General features: G+C 56.4%; 2 protein-coding genes and 7 non-coding genes across 9 annotated transcripts; 3 read left to right on the forward strand and 6 right to left on the reverse strand.

The window, feature by feature from the left end:
• Positions 1 to 881: 881 nt before the first annotated feature.
• Positions 882 to 3,475, forward strand: LOC135419202 (SLIT and NTRK-like protein 6). The gene is made up of 2 exons (XM_064665399.1): positions 882 to 1,160; positions 1,489 to 3,475. The coding sequence occupies exons 1-2, from the start codon at positions 1,142 to 1,144 to the stop codon at positions 2,697 to 2,699; spliced, it is 1,230 nt and encodes a 409-aa protein (XP_064521469.1). The 5' UTR covers positions 882 to 1,141; the 3' UTR covers positions 2,700 to 3,475.
• Positions 3,476 to 7,189: 3,714 nt separating this feature from the next.
• LOC135419276 (small nucleolar RNA SNORA35) lies at positions 7,190 to 7,319 on the reverse strand. The gene has a single exon (XR_010432895.1). It is a non-coding gene; the product is annotated as a small nucleolar RNA SNORA35 (small nucleolar RNA).
• A 430-nt stretch (positions 7,320 to 7,749) lies between these two features.
• On the reverse strand, positions 7,750 to 11,941 carry RPS8 (ribosomal protein S8). Its single transcript, XM_064665400.1, has 6 exons — positions 11,831 to 11,941; positions 10,885 to 10,991; positions 10,419 to 10,518; positions 9,699 to 9,874; positions 8,624 to 8,753; positions 7,750 to 7,931 (listed from the first exon to the last, which is right to left on the reverse strand). The coding sequence occupies exons 1-6, from the start codon at positions 11,832 to 11,834 to the stop codon at positions 7,822 to 7,824; spliced, it is 627 nt and encodes a 208-aa protein (XP_064521470.1). The 5' UTR covers positions 11,835 to 11,941; the 3' UTR covers positions 7,750 to 7,821.
• On the reverse strand, positions 8,132 to 8,203 carry LOC135419265 (small nucleolar RNA SNORD38). Its single transcript, XR_010432885.1, has one exon. It is a non-coding gene; the product is annotated as a small nucleolar RNA SNORD38 (small nucleolar RNA).
• On the reverse strand, positions 9,387 to 9,459 carry LOC135419266 (small nucleolar RNA SNORD38). Its single transcript, XR_010432886.1, has one exon. It is a non-coding gene; the product is annotated as a small nucleolar RNA SNORD38 (small nucleolar RNA).
• LOC135419267 (small nucleolar RNA SNORD46) lies at positions 10,610 to 10,713 on the reverse strand. The gene has a single exon (XR_010432887.1). It is a non-coding gene; the product is annotated as a small nucleolar RNA SNORD46 (small nucleolar RNA).
• LOC135419264 (small nucleolar RNA SNORD55/SNORD39) lies at positions 11,063 to 11,147 on the reverse strand. Its single transcript, XR_010432884.1, has one exon. It is a non-coding gene; the product is annotated as a small nucleolar RNA SNORD55/SNORD39 (small nucleolar RNA).
• Positions 11,942 to 12,478: 537 nt separating the features above from the next.
• On the forward strand, positions 12,479 to 12,593 carry LOC135419261 (U5 spliceosomal RNA). Its single transcript, XR_010432881.1, has one exon. It is a non-coding gene; the product is annotated as a U5 spliceosomal RNA (small nuclear RNA).
• A 1,870-nt stretch (positions 12,594 to 14,463) lies between these two features.
• LOC135419278 (U5 spliceosomal RNA) lies at positions 14,464 to 14,578 on the forward strand. The gene has a single exon (XR_010432897.1). It is a non-coding gene; the product is annotated as a U5 spliceosomal RNA (small nuclear RNA).
• The last annotated feature ends 584 nt before the right edge of the window (positions 14,579 to 15,162 follow it).

The following is a 15,162-nucleotide window of genomic DNA, read 5'->3' on the forward strand; positions in this document are numbered from 1 at the left end:
CTTTATCCCAAGTAGGATGTTAGCAGGCTCCATCCCATGGGTGCCAGCTTTGGGCTGTATGGGTGTGTTCGGGGCACTCCAGGAGGCAACTCTCATCCCTTTCAAGCCAGTGTGCTGCCTGCACCTCCCTTCCTGCAAGGCCCCACATGGCCATTTCCTGCATCCCACCCCAGCAGCCAGGATTTGGCTGGCCCTGCTTCCTTTCCCACTTCATCCCATCCCATCTTATCCCATCCCTGTCCCCCAGCAGGAACACCTGGTGCCTGCAGGAACACCTCGTTGCTGCAGTAGTTGCTGCACAGTGTGAGGTGCCAGCACTACAAACCCACTGCTCAGGAGGCAACGCCCACAGTAGGATGGGGCAGGTCCCGCTGCCAGAAACCCACCCTCTGCCAAGGTTTGTGGGTCTGAGAGAGACCCAGGCTGGATACATCGGTCTGTGCCAAGGGGAGCTGCTTTTCTCCCACTGGGGGCTGGAGCATCCCCAAGCTGACACATGAGAGCAACACCTGAGGTGCCAGTTTTGAGCCATGAGTGAGGTGTGGAATCAAGTGAAGAAGCTCTTGAAGCCTGATGCCTTCTCAAACATTGCAGCACCCCTCGGGATAGCATGGGTGGCCCAAAGAAGCCTGAGACAACCCAGCACTTTTTTTACTGGTATAGTGAGCTTGCCAGGCCTAAGAGTAACTCAGCAAAGCCCAGCCCAGCCCCTCTCCAGGAGCTTGGGGGCTGATGATGGAGTACGGAGGGGGCTGGAGGGATACATGGCTGGTAGGGGGCCAGAGAGGGGTGGATAGGGGGCAGATGGGAAGGGATGTTGTTTCTGGGGGATGGAGAGGGTAAGGATGAAGGGATGGGAGCTGTGGTTTATTGGTGGGGGAGGGCAGAGGAAGGGGTGGCATCGGGTGGATTGGCTGTAAGGAACCTGGGTCAAACACATTTCGGGGGCTATCGCTGCACAGTGCGGCTGGAGGGTCCACGGCTGGCGCGACCCCAGCGAGGGGACGGAGCACGGGGAGCTGAAGGGAGACCATGGCCCGGGACGGGACGGGGCGGGCGGCGGCGGGTTCGGCCCCCGGCGAGGCGGAGCCGGCGGCCGCGCCCGGCGGGAGCGCGGAGGGACGGGGAGCGGCCCCGGAGGATGGGGCGTGCGGCGGCTGGTGAGGCCGGGCAGGGCACCGGGGGCACGGGGGGAACGGGCAGGGCACGAGGGGAACGGGCACAGCCCCGGGGGTCGCTCGCTGCCCGCGGACACCGGTCGCTCGCTGCCCGGGACGTCGGGCGGGAGGCAGCCCCGGGCTGGAGAGGGGTGGTAGGTAGCACTGGGAGACGGCTCCGGGAGGATCTGCGGGGACTGGGTCCCTTTCCTAGGTGGGAGGAAAAGCGGGGTTCAAACACACACACACACACCCGCCGGGAGGGCTGGAGCAAGGGGAGCGGGAGGGCAGGTCGCACAAGGAGTCACCGTCCCCTCTGCTCTCCCCGCAGGCACCGGGCTGGGGATCGTGTCCCTCTGGGGCAGCCTCCTGCTCACTGCCGGCCTTGCCCTCGACCCAGCGTCGCCAATCTGCAACTGCTCAGAGCCCATGGACTTCCAAGCTTTCCGGGAGGCTCCACTCCCTGAGAGCTGCTGCCTCAACTTCACCAGCTCCAACATCACCCACCTCGACTGGGGTGCACTGGTGGGGGTGCGGGGGCTGCGGGAGCTCTACCTCTCGCACTGTGGTATCACAGCTATCAGCAACGCACAGGGAGTCCCCCCTGCCTTGGAGATCTTGCACTTGAGTCACAACCTGCTGGAAAGTCTCCCTGGAAGCTTTCTGGAAAATGCCCCTAATTTGAGGGTTCTTTATCTGGACAGCAACCAGCTCCAGGATCTACCCAGGTCCTTCCTGAAAGCATCATCCCAGGTCCAGGAGGTCTACCTGGGCTTCAATGCCCTGACCTTCCTTCCTGCCAGCCTCCTGAAGCCGACTCTGCTCCAGCTTCAGCTCTCCAACAACAGCTGGGACTGCAGCTGTGCTTTGCTCACCAACTTGGCGGGTTGGCCCAGCCTGGCTGCTGATGTTATCTGCCACACGCCGGAACGGTACCACGGCGTGGACCTCCAGAGCATCCCCCAGGATGAGCTGTGCCGCTCACACGGCCTCACTGCCCTCTTCATCTGCCTGCCCCCTCTCCTCATCCTCGCCAGCGTCACTTGGTGCTTCTACAGGCAGAAGAAAAAGACCAACTACAACCTTCAGAACAGGTCCCAGAGCCACCGGGCCACAGCAGAGAGGGGCAATGTGCCGGTGTCTGCAGAGCCCCACCACTACAACCCCTACGAGCTGCCTGCTGCTCCCGCTGAGACTGAGAAAAAGGTGCTACTGGGGAGACAGGTCCTGCTCCAACCCTTTGCAGAACCACTCGAGAGTGGGAGAGACCTCTATGAGGAGGTGGAGATTCAGGTGGGATCCCCCAGCAGTTCCCAGGTGTCAGCCTATGAAGGGCAGCTGGGCACCTTGGCACCAAGGGCAGAGGAGCTGGGGGGCAGCGAGCCAGAGGTGGACGCTGTCAGTGTGAGCGAAGTCCTGAAGGACTCTGCTGACCGGGAGAAGATCTACATGAGTCAGTCAACCAACTATTACAACCTGGTACCTGGCATCGAGTTGGAGGACTCAGACAACCTGGAGTATGAGACCATCGACCTGCACTGATGCCAGGACTCGGGCTGTGTCTGGGACACACCAGCAGGGTGGCAGGGGCTGGGCAGGAGCGAAAGCTGGCAGAGCAGGAGAGACATGAACTGTCCTGCCATGGCTTACAGTGGCTGTCTGCAAAGCTGCACCCCCAAATACCCATCCCTTCCCCAGCGCTACCACTGCACCCATCACTTGCCATGTGCTGCAGCTGGGCAGGGGGTCTGAGGGTGCTTCAGGCCCTGGGGACCCTGCCTCAGGCTGGTGGTGTCTAGAGACATGTGGGTTGTCAGTGCCCAAGGAAGGACATGGAGAGGAGGTGGGGGCTGGTTTTGGGGAGCAGGTGACAATACTGTGTGTGCCAGACCCACTGACAAGAGCCTCCATCCTCTCTTGCTGAAGCCAGATGGCATCTAGCATGGACCTTTTACTCCCCAGACTACAAAGAACAGAGACTGGGGACGTGAAACGGGGCTGGCTCTGCCTATGTGGTCTGCAGGGGCTGTCACATATGAATGGGGTGCCCTGGGCTTGGCAGAGGGAGCCTGGGGTGGCCCTGCCTGCTGCCCACCCCACATCCCACTGTGGCATGGGGACTTGAAACAGCCAGTGCAGGTGTGCTGCTCTATGTACAAGTGTGTGCAGGGACTGTGCACAGGTGAGTGTGAGGTGTTTGAGGTGCCCACACACACCAGGAGGCACCAGAAAGAGCCCCTTGCAGCCTCCCGTGCCCAACGTGCTGCCCAGCCCTGTAGGATCCAGCTCTCCGTAAAAAATAAATCATTTTACTCCTAGCAATGTGGCTCCATGTCTGTGTCTGTATGGTTTAGGAAGGTGGGAAGCCAACCATAGGGATGTGGGGAGTGCAGGGATGGTGGGCTTCACTCATACCCCATCCATCTCCCCTCCCATGCCCTGGGTAATGCTCCATTGTGGGTCTCACCCAGCATCCTGGGAGCTGCTTTGTCAGTCTGGTGGAGCAGAGCTGGGCACTGGCTGCAGACCAGCGGAACCTCTGCCTTGCACCAGGATTTACAGCCCAGCTAGGGAAGGTGTCAGCCTGCTACAAATGCCGCAGTTCCTGAACAGGGCAGGGATTTGTAGAGCTCCTGGGAACAGGGCAAAGGCTGAGGGTGCTGTAAATCATCCCCCAGCACAGGTACCCCTGGCAAGTCTCACTCACGGGTGCTCCAGCCCTTCTCTGTGGAGGGGTGCAGGCACCCTTGAGCCCTGCTCCCTCTGCCCAGGGGGATATTCTCCAGGCTGGAAGCCCCAAAAGCAGCCTGCCTGCCCTGGAGCCGTCTGGGCCTGGTGCCCAGGCAGGAAGGGAGGGAGCCGGGCAGGGCAGGACGCAGCGCTCCGGCCGGCAAAGGAAGTGGCGTTTCCTGCGGAGCACGGTGTGGCTTCCAACAGCCCATGGTGGGACAAGCCGTGGAACCTGGGCAGAGCTCAGTCCCAGCCCCAGCATGGATTGGGGATGATGATGGGCTAATTTCCCTGCATGTCTCCTGTCGCTCATGGATGTTTCCCACTGTTTTATATCCTGCTGGAGTTTTTCCTTTCCTTTTTCCTCCTGGGCTCTGGGAAAGCGTTCTGATGCCAGTTTTTAATATGTCTCCATTACCCCCTGCCAGGTACTACAGCCAGGGCATACCACTGTACCCCGGGCTCATGCTGTCCCCAAGTCCCCCCAGGGACACGGAGGAACCAGGAGCTGCCCTGGGGCAGAGGCAGGACAGGCAGGGCCAGCAGCTGTCCCCAGGGGCTGCAGCCCAGCCCACAGCTTCAGATTTGGACTTGGGCAGCGACAGCCGCATTTTTCACTTGCGCTCCAGAAATATCCTACCCTGGGTGCTCCCTCTGCCCACATACCCCGGGGTCCCATTCCCAAGGCTGCTGGGAGTGATGCAATACCCTGTCCTTCCCCCTCCTTCTCATGAAGCCTAAATTCAGCTGCCACGGCTGCAAAGGGTAGCAACCCAAACCACTCCACTGGGTCGTGCCCAGCCCCAGCTCCAGTACCTGCAGCCCCCACCCAAATCTCTGTGACCAGTGGCAGGAAGGTGTGAGCAACCTGGAGTTCCCTGTTCCCTGCCTGTAACAGCCCCAGCCCATCATGGAGAGGGCTCAGCTGCACAGGCCCATGCTGGATCAATTAGGTGGAAGAGGCACTGGTGGGATGGGGGGGTGCAGGCAGGGAGCAGGCAGTGGCTGCAGCAGGCATGGGAAAGGCAGGGCAACCCTGCTGATGGGCCATAGTGCCTGGCATGGGAGAGAGTCTGTGTCCCCAGGCCCCACAGCCTGGATGGTGGCTGGACCCCCATTCTCCTCAGTTTAGCCACCGACCAGTGATAAGGACTCTTCCACTGAGGTGCAGGGCTGAGCCATTATGACTATTTCCTAAACACTGAAAGTCACCAACTCCCACTTTGGAGGTTTCTCCGAGCTGCTCTTCCCCTGGAAAAGCAACATCTACAAGCTGCTCTACAGGTTTATTGCCTTCATGGTGCTGTGAGACAGTAGGGACATTACATTTATCCAAAAAGTGGGTAAATTTGGATTTTGTCAAAGGGTCCACACATTTTTCTGGGGCAAAAAGGGCACAGCCCAAGGACCAACACCACTGATGGTTGTGAGGTATTAGACCAGGTGATACAGCCAGGAAAAAAATCCAGGAATGTGTTTCTGGCCCTTGTAGGATTCTTGCACTCAGATTTGTGTTTTTCCCCCTAAGAATATTAGTTAAAAAGTTCTCTTTCCTGAAAGCCCCTCTTCCCTTAAAGCTCTCAAATTCCCCCAATAAACAAGCCCTGCCTCCTCTCCAGGTCACTGCTGAACGTGTTAAAGTGCAAAGTCATTTTCTGGGCTGGACCATGTCCTGTGAAAATATCCCAAAGTTAATACTGCGTGGAACTAAGAGAGCCACTCAACAGCAAGGAGCAGGACACAGGACAAGTGACCTCATGTGGGTTATGCTGCCAGCTGCTCATCCTAAGAAAGTAGCTTTTTAAAATTCAGACCCTGCACCTATCTGTAGAAGCAGGTAAGGTCCTTAGCCCAGGCTTTGGCACCTCCTAAGTCTAGCCAGACTAAAGCTGTGCTTAACCCCAGCCCCTGCCCATCCCTTCCTGGCTCAGCACATGGCAGGTTTGCCCCCTTCCAGGCAGGTCAGTCCCTGTGCCATCCACAGGGCTGTGCTAAGGCCAGACCAAAAGCTACGCATCCCACAGCCAAGCCATATGAAGTCCCCCGGCCTGTGCCACCTTGGGAGCCAGCTGCCACCATCCTGTTTCCATGCCACACCTCCAGCGGGCCACAAGTGTTGCTTTCGTTCCCATGGGCGGTTGCCCTTGGCAGCTGTTTCTCACGGCAGTACCTTTGTAAGCATTGTGTGCATTGATGAGCCATAATCCTACTCATCAGGGGCCAGGATTACAGCTCCTGCTCTCATACCAAGCTGGCATTTGATCTGTGAGCCTCAGTTTCTCCGTCTGTACAAAGTCCCCCAGAAACACCCTGAATGCTGTTTGCACTCCGTGGAGGAGAGAGAAGAAACACGCTCAGAGGAAGCAGCCGTGACGCATCCCTGCCAAGCGCCCTTATCACCTCCACTCCACCTCTCTGGAAAGCAGGCGTTGCTGCAGAGCAGGGAAAGTTTACGCTGGATTACTATGGAGAAGGAATGTGCTTGTGCAAACATCCCGCCCAGCCCAGGTCCCACTGCCAGGGACTCCTGAAGCGCAGCCAGTGGCACCAAGCTGGGCACGGTTCTGCTCACAGTGCCCAGGAGCACACACACAACCTGTGAGGCGGTGCCAACACACACCACACCACAACGTGTGGTGCGGCCACGGGAACAGGTGCAACTCCCCAGTGTGGTTGGTCTGTCCCTAGATCTGTCCCACAGACTGATCCTCAGCTCCCTGACAGGGCAGGATGAACCCACACTGCCCAGGTCATCCGAGCCCACTAGTACCTCCTGCTGTCACACACAGCAGCCAGGGCACAGCATTACAGCAAAAAACTTCAAAGAACCCCAAACCCAAGCTATTTATGGGACAGTTGCATTTTAAGGCACTAGAGACTTGGGTCTGACGCCACAGCCGTGCTTGGGGGCAGGGTGATCACGGACCACCTCCTTCAGTTCAGAGCTAAAAATCACGAGGCGGGGGCTGCAGGCAGGCTGACTCACCAGAGTGATCCTATGGATAACCAAGGCTTTTGTAAAGATACAGAAATGGGGTGGAGTGTGATGCATCCACCTGGCAGGCACAAGGTGTGTGAGCCTGGCCTGCCCCACGGCACAGGACCAGCCCTCAGATGGGCTCCTGATTTCACCCCAATATCTGCACAAAGCACTCCCCAACTACTTGCAGAGATCACTGTGCTGGCTTTCCTGAAGGACAGCAGCCCCAAGGAATCACCATCGCCTGACCAAAACACCCAGAAAAGCTTTTGTTCACCACAGCTTTCCAATTCTACCCCAAGCAATGGGGCAGAACACTGGAGTTTGTATCCAGCTTTCGAAAGGGACAGATCATGATGTGAGCCTGGCCCTTCTGCTAGAAGGAATTGATCTTGCACTGGAATGAGACCAAGGAGGCCAAGGAAAGGCCAGCTGGTAACTGAATAGTGCAGCCAAATTTGGTCAAAAGATACTGGATCCTGCAGGCAATTGTACAACCAGGCAGGAAATACAACACAACAGCCAGAGGCTGCTGGCTCAAACAGGGGATGGGGGCACATCCCATGGGGAAAGTAGAGGAAGGAGTTAGAGCTCCCAGGAAGCCAGAACTTGTAGTGGGGGGTGGGCACTCCACCTTCCTCCTGCCCACTGGTTTCCAGTATTGGACAACCTCCATTTCAGCCAAGTCTGAAAACTCTTTTCCACACCCACCTGGTCCTAGAACCAGGGAGATGTTTTAGCACACAGCACACAGGGTCATGTTTTGTCTGAAGACACTGAAGTACTCAGGGATTACTAGAGATCCATTTTCTTTCACATTTTACTGGCGGGCAGAGCCACGCAAGCCCTTTCCACTCAGTACACATAAATGAGCACACAACCTTTAACTGTAGTAAACTCTTGGGTTTTATTCACCCTCTCAGCACAGTTTGACTGTGAATAAACAGTTTTTATTCATTTGCCTTTTCTGGCCTTGATCTTCCTCAGGTAGAACTCCAATTCCTTGCCTTCCAACACGTAGCCATCGGCTCGGCCACACTGTCCAGGTCTGGAGGCAATGCAGGCTGCAAGGAGAAGTCATGCAGTTAAAGTTTAGCAATTCACCCCCCAGTGCACACAGCAATGAACAGACACTGCACAGCCTCTGCAAGAGCACGCATGAGCAACTCATCAGTAACCAGTCAGCAGGTTACGTGCCAGCTTCAGCCCCTCTGCTGAGGTACCGTGCCCTGGAACCCGCCCTGCTGCAGATCCCTAATGAAGTCCTCCTCAGATCTCCAAACTGTCATCGCTCAGGTTCAGCAGCAGAACTGGACAAAGGTTTCATCACCAGAAGACTTCAGAACACTCAACTATTTGCCAGAGCTTGAAACATCAAAGCTGTCAGATGCCTGCAGGGCATTTTCCTGACAGACACTTGCTTATTTTGCAAGTCTTGACCCCATTTTTTTCACAAAGGCCAACCAGGAATAATCAACTTCAGGAGCCTGGCTGGGACATGCAGTAATTCAAGGTCCAGAAGCAGATTTCCCCCCTCTGCCACAAGTGGGGTATCTCCGGAGAAGACAAAAGAACAAGTTACATTTAAGACCCAGAAGACACTCCTGCAGACATGGAGAACACCCCACTGCAGTTATTTGTATCACGGTGAGTAGAACTTTAAATGATCCCAAAACAAGATTAAGATTTGCTCTGCCACCCTGTTTGTGCCCTGACTCCCTTAGCCCCTCCCACATTAATGCTGCCAGGGACTCACCAAGCAGCTTTCCTTGCTGGAACTGCTCCTCAAGAATATTTGCTATCTTGGCATGCTTCTTTCGCTCATCATATTTTTTCTGGATCTTCTTTGAACGTTTCTTGTTCAGTATTTCCTCCTCTTCAGGAGTCTAAAAACACGACAGTAAGCAAAACAAGGAGTTAAACAAATGGGTACCTTCCACACTAGCACAGGTAGCTCTCACTAACATGGAGACCCTTGCATTGTCAGCACTGTACTGTTTCCCAAGTTATACCTGGCTGAGGTACAAATACTTTAAACTCACAGAACCAGGTGCTGTGTTTCACTTGAGACCAAGAAATGCCGTGCTGCTAACCAGAGTCGCTGATGAAACAGAGCACAGTACCCCAGGGAAGGCTGCTCTCAGGCAAATGGAACTGCAAAGGCTTCCTTGGTCAATTAATTCTCCTCAAAAAAAACCTCTTTCCCTCTGCACACATAATGAGAGCACTTGGGTCTGGTGCAAGTCCATGCAGACAGGTTACAAGCTCTTTCCCTGCTCCTGCACCACACAGCACTCAAATGAGAAGTGCTTTGTTTTTAATGCAAGGAGACAACCTAAACCTGAATGCTACACATGGCAGTCCAAGTACCTTCTAGCAGTCTGGGGTTTGGATCTTTAACAAATTTATGGTTCTGGATAATTTCAAGACACTTAAAAACACACTGAAGTTCAGTTAGTAATCCATAAGCTCCTCACCAAAGCAATCACTCCCCACCACAAGAACCCGACCTGCAAAGTCTTCCTCAGCACCATAAAATGTCATCGCTGTCCCTTCAGTAGCAGAACTGGACAAGAGTATCATCATTAGAAGACAAAGAGATCGACAGGCAGGTCCTTGTGCACAAAGGGGTGCAATGCCTCAGAGAGGGTTTCACTAACAGAGCCAGACTTGTCCTGGGGACCCATGGGAGCACAGCCCAGATAACCAACGCCATCACTGCCGGGTACCCAACCCCATTCCGGCAGGCACTGTCCGTTCAGGATGGAGAAATGCCTCTGGCAAGGCAGACTCTGCTCTGCAGGGAGTCAAAATGGCAGTCCCAGACGTACCAGTTTGGCGCCCTTCTTGCGTCCCAGGGGCAAAGCATAGTGGGCCTCGTACCACTGCCGGTACGGGGTGCTGTCGATGAGCACGATGCAGTTCTTCACCAGGGTCTTTGTCCGCACCAGCTCGTTGTTGGAAGCGTTGTACACGACATCGATGATTCGGGTCTTGCGAGTGCAGCCTTTCAAAAGAAGAGCATGAATTCAGACCTACGGGGATCAGACAACTGAGAGCACAGCCCACAGCATCTCACACGTACCCTTCAAACCACCTCACGCTCATCACCCCATCCACTGCCCCCCAGCTTGCCTGGCACTAAATTAAAAACTGTGACTGGCGGCCTTGCTGGAGCTCATCTCAAATATATCTAAGCAATGACAGTCACCGTGTTCATCAATAAGCAAAAGTTGCATTCATGAAGAACTTAGGCTTTTTGCCCCTCTCTAGTCCCCCTACCCTGTTAAAAGGTAACACAAGCATGCCACTCAGTGTAACTATGACACTCCCATCACTGTGAACTTAGCAGACATCCAAGTCCCCCAAGGCCACATAAGGTCAAAGTTATCATCACTATGCATGCTGCTGCAGAGCCAGCACTGCGAAGCTCCAGGATGCTCAACGCCAGCCCACAAACCCATGCTTGCACCATCAGCCCTCTGCTCCGCAGGAGTTCAGAAGACCAGCACAGCTCTCCCTTCCACACACCAGGTTCAGGATGTACTTACATTCCGACCCCCAGGAGAAGTTGCCAACGTCCAACCGAAGGGCTCGGTACTTCTTATTCCCACCACGAACCCTCACTGTGTGGATCCGGCGCGGGCCAATCTGCAGCCAGGGACAAACACCAGGGTGCCATTGGTGCTGGAACGCTGCACGGCTCACACAGGAGCCCAGAACATTCCCAGTCTCCAAGGCAATGTGGTCAGTGTAACTATGACAAGCCCCAGCACCGGCAGACACAGAAAACGACCAGAACGGTCTGATGCATCTGCCTAAGGTGAAAGTTTCATCACTCCAATTGCCTCTCATCGCAAAAACCTATCTCTGCTTTCCATCTGGAGAGGGGAAAGCAACACCTTTTGAAGAAGCAGCACCAGAAACTCAACCCCTCACAAAACAGGAGGTATTTAAACCTCTAACAGCACGTGACCAGCAACCTGAGTTTGAAAACACCCTCCCCACACCACTCACCTTAGTGTTGGCGGGAGGTCGCCCCAACTCATACTTCCTCTTCTTGTGGTAGGGCTTCCTCTTGCCCCCGGTCTTGCGGCGCTTATGCCAGTTGTCCCTGGAGATACCTGGACGAGAGCAGCGTGGTCAGAGGGTGGCAGGAGCACACCTGGCTGCAGCAGGGCACACTCCTCAGTTCTGAGTCCTCAGCTCTCCAAGGTTGGTATCCGCACAGTGCACTCGGCCTTATGCAGCAGTTAGAGAAGCTTCATCATTGATACTCAGACCTGCCTTGAGCACATCCCTTCCAGCAGAACTGCACAAAGCAGACAAGATTCCCTCCTTTGTGTCCTCTTTGGGAAGCACCTCCCAACTTACCTCATGTGCCAGGCACTCTAAGGGAAGTGCCTGATTCCGAGCTGCCAGGCACACTACAGCAGTCACCCCGTGCTACCAGCGGGGTGTGGCAGGTCCGCTATAGGAAGGGACCCCCGTGCCACCTGCTGGCTGAGCCCCTATGAGAGACACCCCAAATCAACTCGACCTGCTGGGTCCCCAGCAGCGACCATCTCTGCGCCGCACGGCACCTCCCGCAGGGCGCAAGTCCCCGCCACCCAGCCCAGTGTTCTACAAGGCCACCCCCGCCCCTCCTGCTGGAAAGCCGTCCCACCTCATACGCGGGGTGCCCCGCAGCAGGCACCGGGAGCGAGCCCGGCGCTCGGGCTCCACAGCGAACCGCGGCGCGGCGGGACGAGCCTGCCCGACCCCCCTCCTCCACCCGCCGCCATGTTGGGCCCGGCCACCCTCCCACTGCCAGCGGCTCCGCGCCGCCGCGGCTCCCCCGATGGCGGGCGGGGCAGGCGGGCGGCGGCCCTTGCGGCCCCGCGGCGGGGCCCGGCGGGCGGCGGCGGCGGCGCGGGGGGCGGATGGCGGCGGATGTCGCCGGGCCCGGGCCCGCTGCACTCACCCATCCTGCGGCACCGGCGCAAAGAGGCGGGGCCGGAGCTCGCGGGGAGGCTTGGCGGCGCGAGCTCTCGCGAGGGGCTGACGTCACCGCGCCGTTGCCTGGCGACGCGGCGGCGCCGAGGGGAGGCGGCGGGGGATGGCGCCTCACCCGGCGCGGAGCGGGCGGTGCGGGGGCTCGGCCTGACGCAGGCCCGTCCGTGCTGCCCCGCGGGTCACCGCGCCAACACCTCCGGGCGGGGCCCAGCGCCCGGCATCCCGCGGCGGGGCCGGGCGGGCGCAGCAGCCCCTGCGCACCGGGGCCGTGGACGGCGGGAGCCTCATTAGCATATCGCTCATTAGTATTCAAGTGATTTGCATGCGCCGTGGGCCGGCAGTGCGGCGGGCCGCGCGAGCCTCATTAGCATACAGCTCATTGGTATTCATATTTATTCCTGTACCCAAGGTGCAATGCGCGCGGTGCCGCGGCCCCGGTGCCGCTTTCCGCCGCCGCTCCCCGGGGCCGCCGCGTCCGAGCGCGGCCTTGGATCCGTGTACGGGGCCAGGGAAACGGAGTGGGGCGGCAGGGGGTCGAGCCTGCGGACCGCTGCGGTCGCCATGACCGCTACAGGAACAATTGGGAGTGGGTATGTGCAGGGGAACGTTTAGCAGCATACTCTGGTTTCTCTTCAGATCGTATAAATCTTTCGCCTTTTACTAAAGATTTCCGTGGAGAGGAACAAGCACGAGTGCTAAAAAATTTTTTGAGGCTCCATTTCGGTGGAGCTATCCTTATTCTGGTAAAAAATAGAACAATGTAAAGATTGCTGATTAAGCAGAGCACCCATAAGAATACAAGAGGCAGAGCAGTGTGTCCTGTTCAGAGAGATGTATTATTACTAGACTTAGAGGGTAGATATTGAGATTGGCTGGATAGGTGCAGCCTGAGATCTGAGGTCAATTTGTTCTGATGCCTAAACAGGAAGAAAAAAATGCTTCTATTAATATATAAGGCAGAGAGCAGTTCTTTAATGAAAGTTTTCAGGTACACAGAGCACACAGGCGCACCCACCCACACAGAATTCTCACTCTTTTATCACTTTAATGAATATCTAGCGGGCACATCCAACCTGAAAACCATTTTGCCCCTGGTACATCCCTCAGAACTGCCCCGTTGGAGGCCCCTCCAAGGGTTCAGGGCCCTCTATCTTGTTTTGACTAAAATATATCTTATTATTCCAGTCCAGGTGCACGTCCCAAACAAGATGTCCTTGCTAAAAATCCTTCCTTGGAAAAATTGCTAAACAGTAATTCATTGCAATGTTGCACAAACCGTGAGAAAAGACTTCAGTAACTGTCTAAAGTGTCTAAGGTGAAAGAAAACTATACCGCTATATTAAAATCTACAAAATGCCTAAAAGTCTTCAGGCATCAGTTCCACACTGAGAGCGGATGACACGCTTGAAGGACAGGGTGCCATCCAAGGGGACCTGGGCAAACCTGGGCCCATGAGAAGCTCGTGAAGTTCAACAAGCTCAAGTGTGAGATGCTGCCTCTGGGTCGGGGCAATCCCAGAGAGGAGAACTGGAGAACCCAAACAGGAGAACTCCTTGAGAGCAGTCCTGCAGAAAAGAGCTTGGGGGTTCCTGTGGATGGAAAGCTGGACATGAGCCAAACGTGCAGTCGCAGCCCAGAAATCCAACTGCATCCTGGGCATCGGCTTTGGTGAGACCCCACCTGCAGTGCTGCATCCAGCTCTGGGGTCCTCAGCGCAGGAAAGACATGGACTTGTTGGAGCAAGCCCAGAGGAGGCCACAAAGATGCTCAGAAAGCTGCAATCCCTCGCCTGGGAAGCAAGGCTGAGAGAGCTGAGGTTGTTGGGCCTGGAAAAGAAAAGGCTCCAGGGAGACACCACTGAGGCCTTACAGTACTTAAAGAGGGATTGAGAGAGAATGGCTTTCTACGAAGGCATGTAGTGATAGGACAAGAGGAAATAGTTTTAAACCGAAAGAGGGTAGATTTAGATTAGATATTAGGAAGAAATTCTTCCCTGTGAGGGTGGTGAGGCCCTGGCACAGGTTGCCCAGAGAAGCTGTGGCTGCATCACCCCTGGAAGTTGGATGGCCAGGTTGGATGAGGCTTTGAGCAGCCTAGTCTAGTGGCAGGTGTCCCTGCCCCTGGCACAGCGATGGGCAGGAGGTGATCCCTCAGGTCCCTCCCAACCCAAACAATCCCACGATTCTGTTTCGTTTTCCTTAGAATTTTTAATTTAATACTTTTTCGTTCTAGTTATTTCAACTACTCACATTTCAACCCACGAGTTTCTCCCCTTCACCCTTCCCGGGGGCTCAGCACGGGTTACACACCACGGCGGGGACCTGTCGGGACTGAGGAGCGGGATCGGCCCCGGACGGGAAGGGCTGATCCCGCCCCGCCCCGTTACCGGTGATTTGCATACCCAGGGTGCCCCGCGGCCCCGCCGGTGTCCGGCGCTGCGGCCTCTGCCCCGCCCGGGCTGTCGGGGTCGCCCGGTGTGTGCGCCCCGCGGGGCCGGGCCGGGCCGGGGCTGCGGGGCCGGGAGCGCCGGACGGGCCCGTGTCACCCTGAGGTGTGGGGCGTGGGGCAGGCGGCGGCAGCGTCGGGGAGGGAGGGAGGGGTATACTCTGGTTTCTCTTCAGATCGTATAAATCTTTCGCCTTTTACTAAAGATTTCCGTGGAGAGGAACAAGTACGAGTGTCGAATAATTTTTTGAGGCTCCATTTCGGTGGAGCTATTCCTACATGTGTGAAAAACAGAACTCAAGCATAGCTTAATGATTCTCTAAATGTGCACCTTGTTTTTCAGTTTCCCCATGTGCAATTTATGAGAATTTAGGCCCTGTCTGCCAGGTAAACTATATTCTTGCTGATAATTCTGCCATGTTGATTCAGTACAGTCCGCTCAGTACAGACAGGGTGAGGATTTCTCGGGGATCTACCCCAAGATGTGCGCCAGAGACTAGGGACCCTGTCCAGAAACTTGCCCCAGGGGCTGGGGACACTGCCCAACAGCCTGCTCCAGTCACGAACCACCCCGGATGGGGGACTGGGAAGAGATGGGCTGAGTGCTAAAGGAATATTCTGCCCCAATAGCTTGGCAGCTTTCCCCCAACCGAACCCAGACCTCCTGGAAAGATAGCAGAGCACTAGAGGGAAAACCGCTCCATCAGTCCCAGAGAGGGCCAAATCGGCGCAACCTGCTGGAATCTCTTACGCTCGCCTTCAGACCGACAGTGGCTGGGGCGGCCCCGGCGCCCCCGCCCACCCCAAGCCGCGCTCCGACTTCCGCCCCCGGGAGCCGCAGTGCTGCCGGCGCCT

Source organism: Pseudopipra pipra, chromosome 9 (assembly GCF_036250125.1).
Source record: "Pseudopipra pipra isolate bDixPip1 chromosome 9, bDixPip1.hap1, whole genome shotgun sequence".
Classification (NCBI taxonomy): domain Eukaryota; kingdom Metazoa; phylum Chordata; class Aves; order Passeriformes; family Pipridae; genus Pseudopipra; species Pseudopipra pipra.